The sequence below is a fragment of the Perca flavescens genome, chromosome 7 (assembly GCF_004354835.1).
Source record: "Perca flavescens isolate YP-PL-M2 chromosome 7, PFLA_1.0, whole genome shotgun sequence".
NCBI classification, from domain to species: domain Eukaryota; kingdom Metazoa; phylum Chordata; class Actinopteri; order Perciformes; family Percidae; genus Perca; species Perca flavescens.
Window position 1 is genome coordinate 31,417,378 of NC_041337.1, and position 15,695 is coordinate 31,433,072.

Sequence of the window (15,695 nt, forward strand, 5' to 3'; positions counted from 1 at the left end):
ATGGTAAACATGGTAAATATTATACCTGCTATCAGCATGTTAGCATTGTCATTGCGAGCATGTTAGCATGATGACGTTAGCATTTAGCTCAAAGCAGTGTTGGCCTATGTACAGACTCACAAAGCCGTGGTCTGGTGTCAGTGTGAAATTTTAATTTTGTACTCTCACTTCAGGCATCCTTGTGCGATGCTTGGGAGAGAGTTTCATCTAAAAAAAAGTCTATAAACTAGGTGACAGGCTTTGTTTTTTAGTCTGGTTATTAGTGTGAATATTGTTTAATATACATTTGAAAATAAATTAGCTATAATAAAAGTGTTGATTTAATCTAGCCATAGCTTCAGTGCACGTCCCGGCCTGTGCAGTAGCCCAGCTTAAACCTATAGCCCGGGTTATAAACATAGACTTAAAGTTATAACAGATTTAGAGGCATTGGTTTGGTTAAATGGTAAAGGTATTCCATTTGCACAAGGAGTTTCATATTTGCTGTATATTGGTGTATCTACAGTTGATTTTGAAACATACATACACATTTTGATGAAGCTACTTTTTAAAAGATTTGAGATCAGATATCCTGCACCACTGGAAGTAATGTTGTTGACTTTAACACAAATGAATATAGGTTACTATATGTGATTCCCTCATGCTGATGCTCTTTCTCTCTTCCAGTGGAGGGTCTGCGAGAAGAGGAAATGATCCGCAGCGGTAGTCGAGAGCAGAGAAAGAAGATGTTGCCAGGCGGATCAGGGTCAGGAGACCTGGACGATGTGACGGAGGTTTTGTTGGGCGTGCCAACAATTCTGTATCCTGACCCCACCACCGCTGCTGCTGCTGCTACTACAGGTAGGGCATACTAGTAGATAAAAAAACACTACATCCACATACACACATATTGGTATAATTACAGTATAATGACTTGGGTACTTGTAGAATCCTTGCAGTTGTTACAAAGTCATGATTTATTCTGCTTTATGCGGCAAAACCTATTGCGCTGCCTGTGGTCATTTTGTATAACAGTATTGATAATACAATCAATAAAAAGACAATCGCACACTAAAAATAACAGCATAAAAACACAGTTACATGTAAAACAAGCAATGATGTAAAAAGCAGTTATATAAATTAGGCACATGAACAAAACAAGAAGGAAAATAGACAAAATCTGGTGGAAACATGTAAAAGCTGTATTATGTGAACAAATAAGTACAAAGTAGTCGGACAAGCGAGTCTATAAAATGGGTTTTAAGGCATGATTTAAAAGCCGAGACAGAGTTGGCTGAGTTGCCAGGACAGCAAAAGCTTGATCACCCTTTGACTTAAACCGGGACTCTGGAGCAGCTGAAAGGTTTAACTTAGCAAATCAAGGCTTTTTGGAACAGTAAGGCATTCAAAGTTCATTGATCTCAGTGTTTCCTTTAGGATTTTTTTTAGCAGTGGGGGCAGGTCCAACTTGTTAGGCAGGTGGTTTGGATCTTTTATGATTCTCTTAGTCTTTTTTCTTGCAGCGCCTGGTGTAAATATCCTTCCCTATCCCTAAGTACAGTATACTGTATTTACACATGCCTACATCAAAGCACTTTGGGACAAATACACACATACACAATAATGACAGCCCAGCAACAGTAGGTTTAACACAGGAAACAAAAGCGGGAACGAGGACAAGGAAGGTGGGCCAGGAGGTTTGTTAGAAGTGTTTGAAGTTTAAAGATGTTACTATGTTTGATAAAACCATAATGTTTGTGTGTTAACAGGGAAATAATGTCTCTCACTTGTCCATTTGATCCTTTGAAGTCAGATGGATCTAATGGATTTCCTGTCACGTACAGCCTCAACTGGTCCCCCTAAACACTCTTTGCTTATCTTACTGTAACCCCACCCATGTGCTCTCTCCTCCAGAGACCCCAGCAATAGAACCCCCCTCCCAGCTCCCTGATGAGTCCCCAGAGAAAACCACCAAAGAAAAGAGGAAGAGGAAGAAAGAGAAAGAGCGGGATCGTTCTAAAGTGGAGAATAAGGAGGAGCAGGGGACGACACAGGGCAAAGCGGCCGAGGAGAAACCCCAGAAGACACCGTTCCCTACCCAACCGGTTACAGGTAACCTCTTGTCCCCAGTGTTAGGAAACATTACATACAACTGATCTTTTGGTGACATTTGTTGTTTTAATGAACTAAAACATGATGAACCGATTAGAACTAATCCCTTTAAGCAGGAAGTTTAGCAGGTTATCTTAAAAACTGTCTGGCCACCATCATCTTTGGCTCTTCTTGTGGGTTAAGGAACAAGAGGCTTAAGAGCAGTAAGTGTTGGTTTGAAATGTGATGACAGTGTTTACACAAGGGAGGGACAGGTAAAGGTAAGGATAATGACAGGCCATCTGGTTCGGCTGCAGGGCACATGTGTCCTCTCTCTCCTCACCTACACCTACTTTTTGTCTTGCTTGAATGCCATCTGTTTCCTGATTTAAAACTATGCATTTACCCATTGTACTAATATAGTACAAATGCACTATAATAATATACTATAATATATGTAATATACAAAAACACTATAAAGTGTCCGTCCACCGTGAGCCTCCAGAACGTCTTCAGTGCTCTTTGGCATAGATTCAACAAGTCTCTACAACTGATCTGATCAGATCAAGACTATTTGCCTCATGCTTCCTTTTATCAAGGTATGTCTCCAAGGAAACCATTTGAGTGTGACAGCGATGCAGCAGCCGACATCATGTTGTTGGTGGACGGCTCCTGGAGCATTGGACGCACCAACTTCAGACGGGTCCGAGACTTCTTGGAGGGCCTGATGACACCCTTTCACATTGGGCCGGACCACATTCAGATCGGTGAGGATCAGCGTGTGGTAGTGAAGCCATGTCTCTTTCCTTCTGTGGGTTGTATTCATAAAGACACAGTGCCACACAGTGGGTTTCCTATAGTATGTAATCATTATAACCTTTCAGCATATTGTAATTTAAGTGGACTGAAAGAAAACTAGACATCTTCTTTACCTCCTCTTGACTCTTGACTTGTTTTCAGACTGTATGTAAGTATTGGGTTTGTAGTGCATTACAAACGCTATTATTCTGAAATTTGTATTGCTTAGCCACAGCTAAATTTAACCGGTAACCAACTGAGCCCTCAGCTCCTTTCAGCTAATTCACAGCTCACTCACTCAACGCCTTTTTAGTACACTTCAAATCATTTCAGTGCTTATACGGTATTTCAACTCTTGTCAGGCTGACACTTTCTATACAATTTTAGTACTTATGTTTACTGCCATTTCAACTCCTTCCACTTCCACTTTAACAAATGTTTTTGCATTTACTCCTTTAGCTGCTCTTTCATTCACAGCTTTTACAGCAATGCATTTCAGCACGTTCGCCATGTTTGGTAAAAAAGAATATTCCCAAGTCTCATGTCATTTTTCTCAACCTTTGTTGTATAGGTTGTTATAGAGCGTTGTTAATAGTTAAAGAAATAATCTGCATCGTTTGCTTGTAAATAAAAGCTGATTTTGCTACTCGAAGAAGGTGCTATAATACATCCAATTTTAAGTCTGCCAAAGCTTTTACAGATGTTGTCTAAGCTTTTGGGTTTTAAACGGCTCTGTAGTAGCAACAAATGAAGACAAAAAACAAACAAAAATTGAGCCTTAAAAAAATAAAAAATAAAAATAATAAAATGTTGTTTAATGATGTGTTATTGTCCCAGGTCTGACCCAGTACAGTGGAGACCCCCGCACAGAGTGGCAGCTCAACAACTTTACGACTAAGGACCAGCTGTTGGAGGCCGTAAGGAATTTCAGATATAAGGGAGGAAACACTTTTACAGGTAAACACATCACAGTTTGCAGCTTCAGTACTGTTAGGGTTTATGTGTTTGAGACCAAACATCTGTCTTCAGAATATAAGCGCATAATAATACGTACACATATGTACCGTATGTCTGTCAATGTGTAACCATGCATCCATCTCCCAGGCCAGGCGCTGCTCCATGTCATGGAGGACAACATGAGGGCTGAGGCAGGCGCGAGGTCGGCCACACCATTTTTCCTGGTCTTGTTGACCGATGGGAAATCTCAGGATGACGCCATTGCTGCGGCAAACCGGCTGAAGAATGCCGGCGTGGAGATCATCGCTGTAGGTAAGACTGAAAAGAAAAGAGGTGAAGGCAGGTTTTTTTTGGTGTTTTCTTTAATCCAGTCACATCCAGCCCATGCATTTCTGTGCACCATGGGACTGTAAGCAATCTTGACTTTGACTTGAGAGAAGTGTAACCAATTAAAGTCTGATGTGGTCTTATTATTGTTATGCAATACAGTTTCTGTTATGTTCTCATTGTAAGGCGCTCCGAGGCCTTTTGTTCTAATCTTTAAATGCTTTATGTGCAAAGTGGTTTGAGCCATTTTATGACTTTGTATTAATCAGGTGTAAAGAATGCTGATGAGGCTGAGTTGAGACAAGTGGCGTCGGAGCCGGTGGATCTGAACGTCTACAATGTGAATGACTTCCCTCTGCTCAGCAAACTAGTGGCCCGACTGGTCCACATTCTGTGTGGGAGGATAGAGGACCGTGGCATCTCAAAAAGTAACCTATCTATCTGTCTACCTTTCTGCCCCTAACTTTCAGTCTATCGTCTTTCCTTGCCAACTCGTCAGACAGTATTTGAACGCAAACTTATATTTTTTTCATGGCATCAAGTTTTTCAAAGTATGAATATCTTGTTAGGGTCTAGTATGCTAATTCCTTGCTGCTGTGTCCCCAGGAATGGAGCCTGGGCCCACAGCAGACCCAGCCCTCTCCTACCCCAGTCCTACTGATCTCCGGTTCTCTGATCTGGGCTCCAGAGAAGTAAAGCTTCACTGGACCAATCCTTCTAAGCCAGTCCAACAGTACAGAGTGGTCTACCACAGCGCCGAGGGTCAGAGTCCACAGGAGGTCAGGATTACCTCACATGAAATATTACCACATCAGGTTTGAGACCTAAGCACAGTTCTATAAGAAAAATAAGACTGTCACCATGAAGGATGGCACATTCCAGCAGCCACCACATTGTTTTTTACATCATAATCCAAGTCTGGGAGAAATGTGCTTGATTGCAACAGGAAAAACACTGTTCTTGCTAAAGCTGTCAGAGAGAGGACAAAAGGACCGAAACAAAGTGTTATTGTTGAAAATTGTGGGGTACTGTGTGGGATGAGAATAAAAAGTCCCATAAAAAGTAAAACATAATTTTAAAGAATATTATAATGTCAAAATAAATTTGTGCATGTCTTTGTCTGATTTTAAGTGATGCTCTGTCTCTAGGTGGTATTGGCCGGCTCAGAGTCCACTGTGCTGCTGGAAGGCCTCTCCTCTCAGACACTGTACCACGTGTCCATCTTCCCTGTGTATGAAGACAATGTTGGCCTGGCACTCAGAGGAACTGTCACTACATGTAAGACTGGCATCACTGCTAAATATTATATTTGAAGGAATTCATTTGTTTGTTCATGAGTCCCACGTGTCAGTGTATCAGTTATACTTGGCTTTTCCTGGCGTTTCTTTTCTGTCTGTGGATTGCTACAAGGGGGGGATGGAATTAGGACCGAAAGTTCTATTTACCATATTTCTATCAACCACAAAAAGCAAGAAGGCTAAGAAACCGTGTCTGTCTGTATGTCTGTCTATGTCTGTCTATTAATCTCCTCTACTCCGTTTGAGTACCATGGACAGCGCCACAGTTACTTTCGTACCCCCGTGCAGAAATCATATGCCAAAATATTTAGAACCAGCACGACCCCCTGGAGGAAATTTCATCACATTTTGTCACTTGCATCCACATGCGCTCCTGATTAGAAAGCTTGTCTGTGACTCAGCAGGGCACAGATCCAGATTGTGCCTATTAATATATTTGTATGGTTTAGCACAATGTATTGATGGCAGCAGGGCTTGACACTGAAGCTCTGCTTCCATCAATCCCTCATTCACTGTGACTATGTGGTACTAAAAAAGTCAAACTTTACTAATATTAATTTTTTTCCCTCTAAAACTCCTCCATGGATTCTTCGAGAGAAATTAATGCATTTCACTCTGTTCTTTGCATTTCCAAAATTACACTTAAGAAGGCCCAATGAGAGCACACCAAGTCCAAGTAAAATGAGGTGGAATATTTTCTTATATTTAGCAAAGATATGCAGTGCCTTTACTGCTGACTTGTTACCGTTACTATTCTGTGGGTGACTAATCTACCAGCAAACTGAATACACTTTCATCACTAAATGACAGAATGTACTCAACATGCCCATCACCAGTTTAAAGGCCTGTTTGTAACCACTTCTGACATCTCTCTACTCTCCTCATCCTTTAATTTTCTCTTTCTTTCTCTGTGTCTTCCTATCTCCTTTACTCAGTGCCCCTGGCCATGCCTGCCAACCTGGAGGTGACTCCTGCCTCTTTCAGCACGCTGCGAGTGAGTTGGGGTGCTGCGCCCGGTGCAACACAGTACATGGTCCTGTACTCAGCACTCAACCACGGAGAGCCTGATGACGCCAAGGAGGTGAGGGCTCTTTTATCTCTGTGTAGTGTGTGACGTGTGTGTGTGTGTGTGTGTGTGTGTGTGTGTGTGTGTGTGTGTGTGTGTGTGTGTGTGTGTGTGTGTGTGTGTGTGTGTGTGTGTGTGTGTGTGTGTGTGTGTGTGTGTGTGTGTGTGTGTGTGTGTGTGTGTGTGTGTGTGTGTGTGTGTGTGTGTGAAAGGCACATATTGTGCTATTACACAGATGTGATTTATAAAACCAGGGAAAAGAATACAAGCCAGCAATAATAAGGAGACAGAAAAGGGCATCTACAACGAGTAGGCAGGTAAGAGAAAACATAATGTACAAGGCAAATGCCCTGCTCACATAATTATTATTTTCAGGACAAAGTGTTACTGTATTACTGTAATATTAACTACCACTTTGCACCACATTAGAGAGCCCTAATGGCAACTTTGAAATGATTTTCAGATTTTCACACATAACCACTGTAAATACCTGTTTATAGCCTAGATATGTTGTTGTTCACTTATATTAAGAAAATGTAAAAGGAAAGAATACTTGCATATTGCTGTTGTGTTATTTCTTTTCTTTTTTTGATGTGGACAAAATTTCAATCACAAATGGCGTTCAACAGGTAGAGGTGAAAACAAGAACACACCTGTATTTATACATTTATGGTGAAACGTCACATCATTATCTCCAAATAAATTTTAGTTAAATACTGTACGTTCAGGGACAATACGTTAGTCCAGTGTTTATCTGTTAAGGGTGACCACATCATTCTTCACTTGAAAATTACATCAAACAAGTAAAATGAATTGCAATGCTTGTTGTTTTTTTATAAACTAAATTATATAACGGTTTTCAAAAATAAAATCTATAGGCTATATAGTGATAGAGTATTCCCCTCAATTCCTCTTTCCTCACATCACGTTCTTGCATCGTCCCATCTTAGATGCAAGGAAAGAACCAACATATTCAAAAATAAAGATGCCTTCTGTACTTCTTTAATCCTTTTGTATGTAAGCACTCCTCTCAAAATACTCATATTATGATGTCATTTTACAGTAAAACTGGTACCAGGTTGATTACTGTTCCACTGACCACTAATGTGGGCAGAGACAGTCCTAATATTAACAAAGTGCTAACTCCACATTTGCGTTTTGTTTGTGTATTGCTACAGGAGAAATTCAGTGCAGACCAGACCGTGGTGGAGCTGGCAGGGTTACTGCCGGCAACCGACTACTCTGTGACTCTCTATGCCCTGTATGATGAGGATCCCAGTGACCCTGTCACTGCTGTTGCCACCACATGTAAGACATTCCCCAAATCTTTTCTCATCCCTTATTTTTCACATCCCTTTCTCTATCCCCTTTACTTCCTGCTTTCTTATTTCCCGCTTTGTCATGTTTCTATCTGTTTATATTTTTTCATCTCACTCCACATATTTCTGAGATTCCCTTTTTCTACTATTGTTCCTTCTATTCATTTCTTACAGTTTATCCTCCTTACTCACCATTCCCTCTTCCTACTCTATTATTAAAATCTCAAGCACCGGAACTTTACTGTGGCACTGATAGAATAAATCACTCCAGTGCAAGCATCATCTGCCTTTCATCTCTCCCCACAGTCCCTCTCCCACAGCCGATGAGTGTTCAGTTCCCGGTGGTCACCCACAGTATGCTGAGGGTAAGCTGGGTGCCTGGAGCCGTGGACGTCCCCAGCCACAGAATCACCTACAGTACCAACCACGGCAGTGACGTCAAGCAGGTAACTATACTAAATTATTTTGGGAAAGTCTTATGTGGCTTTGAATAAGAGAAATAATTACAGTTATGCTTCAGTAGTCTTTCATATTGGCCAGTTGCAGTGCAGGGAAACACAAACCCTTGCAGGCTGTAACATCCATAATAATTAGCTAGACTGTTTTTCATGCATCCCTTTTCAAAGTGCTTTCTAAATTAAGAAGAAGAAATAAGAAAAGACCAAAAATGAAAAGGCAACATATATTACAGAGATAAACTAAACTTAAGTTAAAGTTAACTAAACTAAAATATTTGTCATGTCTGCTCCATAGGAAGAAATCAACAGAAGAAATCCTCGCTCACCCGCCAGCAAAAGTCCTTAGACTGACTGATGCGATTGCGTCTCCGTCGTTTTATTCAGTGTGTTTAAATAACAAATGGCAATAGCATTAGCCTACCTTCTTACATTCTGAAGGTCAGAAGTCCATATCAAGTCTTATTGTTTCTGAAGGATAATAATAACAATCCACAAGGAGGTTGAAATATCCAATCATTTGGGCTTAGAATTTATAATTAGTTTCTGTGATCACCCATTTGAGTCAAAGTTGTTCACCTGAAACGACTCACCACCAGTAAACCAATACTAGTGCCAAGGACTGGACCTAGGTCCAACTTTTTTTGTTTGTACCGTCAATAAGATGCTGCAGCCACAGTGTCAGTCATTCAAATAAAATCTCTTTCCAGGTGGAGGTAACAGGACTGAACTCTGTGGTGGTGGAGAACCTCTCCTCTCTGTCTAGATATCTGGTTTCAGTCCAGTCTCACTACCCACAAGGCCTGTCTGCAGCACTGACCAGTAACGTCACCACACGTAAGACACACACCCAAGTATTTTGTGCTCGAAGGCATGATGTTATTTTTCCTTTGATTTGTCAAAGCTGTTGTCTTGTGTAACAGCACAGCACCAGAGGGAAGAACACTGAATTAAATATGAATGAAAAAAGATTAAATCATGCTAAAGTCTCTTTTTTTCTTTCCGACACATTTTCTTTGTCTCCCAGTGAAGGTGCCGTCCCCATCGGACCTCAGGGTGACTAATTTCTCAGGCAGTGATATCACCATTCGCTGGGAGGCGGCAGCTGATGATGTCGTCTCCTACCTCATCAAGTGGATCTCCCTCAGTGGAGGAGACCTGAGACAGGTGGGGATGGATTAACGGAAGGGTGGAGTGTATAATGTGTTATAATGATTAATTAATATATGAATATAACGTTGCTCTGTTGGTTTTAGCTGAGGGTGAGTGGTGAGAGTGAAGGGGCGATCCTGGAGGGGGTGGAGGACGATAAGGAATACCAGATCTCTTTGTCTGCACTTTATCGAGATGGAGCTCAGAGTGAAGCTGTTGCCACACGCTATAGCACATGTGAGTCACACACACTGATTTACACACCACACGCTAATAAGTAAAATACTACCAGCAGCACTGGAGAGTCACTAAAAATGAACTTGCAATGTTTGGTGGGTCCTCTAGTGAATGGTTAAAGATGAATGCCCAGGTTTGGAATTTATAAAAAGAGAAGTGCTATATGAGCATTGATAATCTCCATGGCTGAAAAGACAAAGTAAAGAGCACCACCTACACAACCTGTTAAGATAAAATCCTGGTACTGAATACAGTGCCCAGTCCTGTGTTGAATATTGCAGTATTAGTTTAGATCAGTTTATTAGTTTATAATGTTGTGGACAGTCCCCTTTAATTATCTCTACAGTAAAAGTGAGCAGTTTTAGCCTCTACGGCTAATTTCCAGCTGTAGTCCCCGGACAGTTGTCAAAAGGCATCCTATATTATTTATGTGACATATTAAGCCCGCAGTCCACTTTGAATCCTGACCATAGCTTGCAAATAATCTGGTCCCTGTTCCATAAGCACCTTGGTGGCAAAAAAACTCAAGCAATTAAATTTTCTTTTATCATCGTTAGGTGGATTGTGGACTTTCCCACAGTGTTGTGTCCTGTCCCCACTTCTACAACGAGAGTACCAAGTATTACTCATAATGTAAAATGTTATATATAATATATATATATAAATATATTATATATATATATATATATATATATATATATATATATATATATATATATATATATATATATATATGTGTGTGTGTGTGTGTGTGTGTGTGTGTGTGTATATATATATATATATATATATATATATATATATATATATATATATATATATATATATATATATATATATATATACACAGTGGCACTCATATGTTTATGAACTCATGCTAAAGTTCATGTTAAAGTTGACTAAAATGAGGAATAAAAAAGATCATCTTTTGGAAATTGATTTTATTGCCTTAATTAAAAAAATAAGGAAAAATCCAAACTTTAAGGACACCAATTTTCTGGTTTTATTTCAGTTAGCCTAATAGCTGGTTTTATTTTTTATTTTATTTTTTTTATTTAACCTTTATTTAAAACGCGTTGAGATTAAAAATCTCTTTTTCAAGAGTGTCCTGGCCAAGGCAGGCAGCAGTTCAGCCACACATGCATGCCAATACAAAATAAACAAAAACACTAAGAACATAAAACAACTAAAACAGCAAATCCCTCAGAGTCAACCAGAATACTAAACACATCAGATAAAACATCTTCAGCCAGATGTCATTCCATCCAAGTCAAACAACATCCTCTTAAAAGCCACCAATGAGACCAGTTTAGTAAGTTTCATGGATTTCTGTAACTTTTTCCAGGCTAAGGGAGCAACAAACTTAAATGCCTTTTTCCCCAGCTCAGTTCTAACCTTTGGAACAGACAGATTTGCGTTGAGCGATGATTTTATGGAAAGTACCCCATGCCATTCTCTAGGTATGGTGAAGGGCATGTGATGATGTGGGGCTGTTTTAATTCAAAAGGCCAAGGGAACTTTATCAGTATCCTGGATCCATGAAATAACTGGCCTTTCAAAATAAAAATCTGCCTATGGGATCTATGGGAATTTAACATAGGGGTGTACTTACTTATGCCCCCTGTATTTTAAGGAAGAACATTTATTTACGATACATTATTCATTCACAAAGACAATTGGTGTCCTTAAAGGTTGGATTTTTCCTCATTTTTTTAATTAAGGCATTAAGATCAATTTCCAATTTCCGATTTTTTTTAATTCCTCTTTTTAGTTAACTTTAGCATAGGTTCATAAACTAATGAGTGCTACTGTATATATAGATATATATACAGTATATACATTAACTTGTAAGCAGCATTTTAATGATGTCAAATGGTTTGACAGGTAGAATTTTAGGCCAATTGTCTCCTCATTAGGGCAATATTTCTCAGCTCTCATCAAAAAAAGGTTTCCTTGTAATGAGTCTAAATATCTCTGCTTTTGTCCCTGCAGTGTCTGGTGGAGGCCCATCCAGCATATCGGTCTCCGAGGAGACAGCAGTCAGCTTGGTGGTCACCTGGGTGCCTCCCAACGCTCATGTCCTCCAGTATCGTGTGTCTTACACCGCACTGACTGCAGCTGAAACCCAGGACAGCACTGTGAGTGGGCTGTAATCGTCACCTCTTCAGCTGCTTTGTCCTTCATCCTGCTGGACAGTAAACCATAGTGCTTCTCAGGGTTCACAGAGTATTCCACAAACTGCAAATTAGCTCCATCACGTGTCGACACATGGACGTTTCACTTGAAAGCTTGACTCTGAAAGGTGCGTTTGTTGTCCACAGGTGGTGGTTCCAGGTGGTGAAAAGCGGGTGGTGCTCGAGTCTTTACAGCCTGATACACGTTACAGCATCCTGGTCACCGCCGAGTACCGCAACAGAGAAGGAGGCAGCGGTTCAGCTCAGGGCAAAACCAGTGAGTCAAACATACTGAAAAACTAGACTAAATTTGAACCTGTGGCAAGTCACTTTTTGTGTTCCCTTAGTAGACAGTGGGAAAACAGAGTCTTCATACAGTACATCTAGTGTAAATACACTGATGTGACATATAAATAAAAAACAACATATAAATTGCTTCAGTAAATATTTAGATGCATGTATTCCACTCAAGAACAAACAAAAAGAAACCTCCAACACTAGGATTCTGTTAATGTTATTATTAATACTGGTGCAGTGCCCGTTGAAAATGTGCCTGTTTGGAATGGCCGATTGCCGGGCCTGTGGTATTGCTGCTTGTAGAATTCTTCAAAACCAAATTGTACCCAGAAATTACTTACAGAAGGACCCCAAACCACTTAATGTGCAACTCCACTGTATAGCCTACTACTGACAGTGTAGGCTAAGTCTACATCAGAGGAAGACATTGTACTACTATATTTACCTGACAGAGAACGCTGCAGATTCAGAATGTAATCACAAAATATCACAATAACAATGTGGAGTAATCAGACACTAGCCTCATGGACTCATGGCAGTTCGCTACCCACCCGGCCGTTATGAGAGCTAATCAGCACATATTTGCGTTAATCAACCACCAGAACCGGACCGTGTGAGTGTGTGTGTGTGTGTGTGTGCGTGCGCACACAGAGAGAGAGAGAGAGAGAGAGAGAGAGAGAGAGATGGTGTTGTCTCGTGTCGTATGATCGTTAACGAATTTAACATTTAACATTTCAGCAGAGGTGTTCATTTCCATACAGGTTTAGTGGCTTGACTGTTAACGGTGAAGTATGGATTTGATTCGCGGTGTATTTTGTAGGGGTGGGAATCACCAGAGGTACCACGATACGATATTATCACGATACTTAGGTCACGATACGATATTATTGCGATTTTAAACATATTGCGATATTCTGCAATATATTGCAATTTATTACCTTTTTTCCAACTTCATTATTATGTCCCCAAAGGAAAACTTTGTCAACATCTGTTTGTTCATCTCACATGAATTTTATTGCTGTAAAATGTGACTGTCAAGCTGACTAACTAACCAGCACTTTAATGAATATGTTATAAATGTTGTATACACCTGGCAAACTGACCTGTTTGCATTTTTAATTAAGGTGGACTAGACTGTAATACCAACAGGTATGCACTGCTGTGCTACTACAGGTATTTTTACAATTAAAATGAGTACAAAAACGGTAGCGACGGAGTCACGTACCTTGGTTCCGTTTTTTAGCAAGTGACAAAATCCTTCATTTTCCACAACGTTGTATGGATGCAGGTCTTTGCACATGAAGTAGGCGATGGCTTGAGTTATTTTCTTAGCTCGCTCTGAATTGGGAGGTAGCTTTGTCAAGCTAAGTGTGTCCAGTGTTGGTTGGTTTTTCGGCGGAGCTGGTTTAGCATTAGCTTTACCGTCCTCGGCTAACGCTAACTCTGGATGGTGGCGTGTGAGATGAGCCCTCATGTTTGTGGTATTCCCTGAGTATTTTATTTGCATACGACACTCCTTGCAAATCCCATGTCTCATGTCCATCTCAGTTGTCCCCTCGTTAAAAAATCCGAAAAAAGTCCAAACACTTGATTTAAACGCAGATGGTGCATTTCTGATTTCTTTCTCTGACGCTGCCATGTTTATTTTATCTACATCCTCCTGCACGCTGACAGTCACCCCGCTGACCTCACCAGAAAACAAACAGCGCCATCTGGTGGACTGAATAAGCTATTGATTTTATTATTATACTACCAAAAAGTTAAATTCTGATGTGCAATTTAAATAATAAAAGATCGATACTTGGCGCCTGTGTATCGATACAGTATTGTCACGAGAAATATCGCGATACTATGCTGTATCGATTTTTTCCCCCACCCCTAGAATTTTGGCGACGGTAATGTTATTAGTGTTGTAAGTAAGCAGTAGACTTAATTAACCCGACCCAGGGTGAGTCTGATGAAAGCCCGGTTCAACTCTGAGATTTTCTTGCATTGCACAGCGCTGTGAAGAAATATTCTCTGAGATTACGTTATAGCAGGAAAAGAGTGTATGTCACATTTTAGCTGCCAAAGCTTCGCTGCTCTCGGTCTCTGGTCCTCAGGGTGAGAGGGGGAGTGGCCAGCGGCTAGAGCAGCAAAAGCCAATGTGTGCTTTTGTCTTTTACCTATATATTTAACAATCTATTTTGCATTTCTACTCAAAACAACGTCGAACTTGGCACTGCACTTAATTGTGCCCTTAGGAAGACACCTGTCAAGTTTGAAATCCATCGGACTAACGGTTCAAGAGATAGGCGCATAACACACACACACACACACACACACACACACACACACACACACACACACACACACTGACAGACAGACAGACGTTCCTGCAATTTATAGACAATGCTACGGTCTATAAGATGAAAACTGCTTGAGGCAAGTAGCGGCTACTAACATAACACACCCAAATCTTAGACTGAACTGTTGGTGGGCGAGTTGTCCTTTAGAGGCCTGCTATTGACTGATTCAAAGCTTGAAGGAGGGCATTGTGGAAAGGCATACTTTTAGTCCTTTAGACCTTCATTTTTTTGTTTAAACAAATCTCCTCAGTACTACTTTTTAATATAATTCTTTCTTACTCATAAGTCAAAGTTTCGCACCATTCTTAAGAACATTTCTTAGAGGTTTCATACATACCGGCCGCCGTGGTGAATATCCTAACTCAAACATGAAATTAGGTTGTTCACCTCTGGCTGTTCTGTATGCCTTTCTGTTTGTCAGCCTTCCATTTTACCTATCTGTCCGTCTCTCTCTCTCTCTCTCTCTCTCTCCCTCCAGCCAGTCTGCGAGTAAGCAGCGTGAGTGTGGTCAGGTCAGACCACTCCAGTATCTGTGTGTCTTGGAGACCCGTGTCTACTGTCGATGGATATCGTATTGTCATCCAGTCCGTCAAAGGTAATTGTAAAATCTATAGTAACTGACAAACTTTGAGTACATAAAGGTGTCTCAGAAGCCACATTAACCACTGTTGATTTACCCATTGGTGTGTAAATGTCTATGTGTGCCTTGTGTGTAGACAAGCAAACAAAGGAAGAAACTGTCGACGAGTCCAGCAGCAGTCACTGTTTCCCTGATCTGGAACCAGAGACTCTGTATCGCATCAGTGTGCACTCGCTGCTCAGCTCAGCAGAGGGTGCTGCTGTCTCCATTCTCCATCCAACAGGTCTGACCTGATCACAGTTACTCCCACAGTATGTTAGACAGTTTTTTTGTGATTGTTGCGGGCAAAAATCCTTGATTATGCGGCATGTTTCCTTAAAAAATGCGATGGAATATGCAGGATATTTATGCAGTTTTATGCGATGAAATTGCGTGAACTTGCAAAAATTGCGGGAACTTGCAAAAACTGCGTTTTGATGAAAAAGAGAAAAAAAGTGATTCCCCCAACACCCTGCTTTTCGATGATGTTCACGTCGCGTAATTACGTCACTTCATAACATTCCCATGGCAACAGGGGGAAATGGCTGCTCTTGTGTGAAGTAAACGCAACATTTTTCTAC

At 40.6% G+C, this 15,695-nt stretch overlaps 1 protein-coding gene across 3 annotated transcripts in view; it reads left to right on the forward strand.

Annotated features, from left to right (window-relative positions):
• Positions 1-15,695, forward strand: part of LOC114558411 (collagen alpha-1(XX) chain) — a 40,368-nt gene that overhangs the window by 12,269 nt on the left and 12,404 nt on the right. For all 3 annotated transcript variants that reach the window (XM_028582405.1, XM_028582406.1, XM_028582407.1), the window contains exons 5-22: positions 667-840; positions 1,894-2,091; positions 2,670-2,837; positions 3,706-3,825; positions 3,973-4,137; positions 4,422-4,580; positions 4,759-4,931; positions 5,301-5,430; positions 6,386-6,531; positions 7,695-7,824; positions 8,142-8,281; positions 9,001-9,127; positions 9,318-9,457; positions 9,547-9,679; positions 11,669-11,814; positions 11,998-12,127; positions 14,974-15,090; positions 15,212-15,358. In XM_028582405.1, coding sequence (XP_028438206.1) covers positions 667-840; positions 1,894-2,091; positions 2,670-2,837; positions 3,706-3,825; positions 3,973-4,137; positions 4,422-4,580; positions 4,759-4,931; positions 5,301-5,430; positions 6,386-6,531; positions 7,695-7,824; positions 8,142-8,281; positions 9,001-9,127; positions 9,318-9,457; positions 9,547-9,679; positions 11,669-11,814; positions 11,998-12,127; positions 14,974-15,090; positions 15,212-15,358 — 2,643 coding nt within the window. The remainder of the gene's footprint in view (positions 1-666; positions 841-1,893; positions 2,092-2,669; positions 2,838-3,705; positions 3,826-3,972; positions 4,138-4,421; positions 4,581-4,758; positions 4,932-5,300; positions 5,431-6,385; positions 6,532-7,694; positions 7,825-8,141; positions 8,282-9,000; positions 9,128-9,317; positions 9,458-9,546; positions 9,680-11,668; positions 11,815-11,997; positions 12,128-14,973; positions 15,091-15,211; positions 15,359-15,695) is intronic.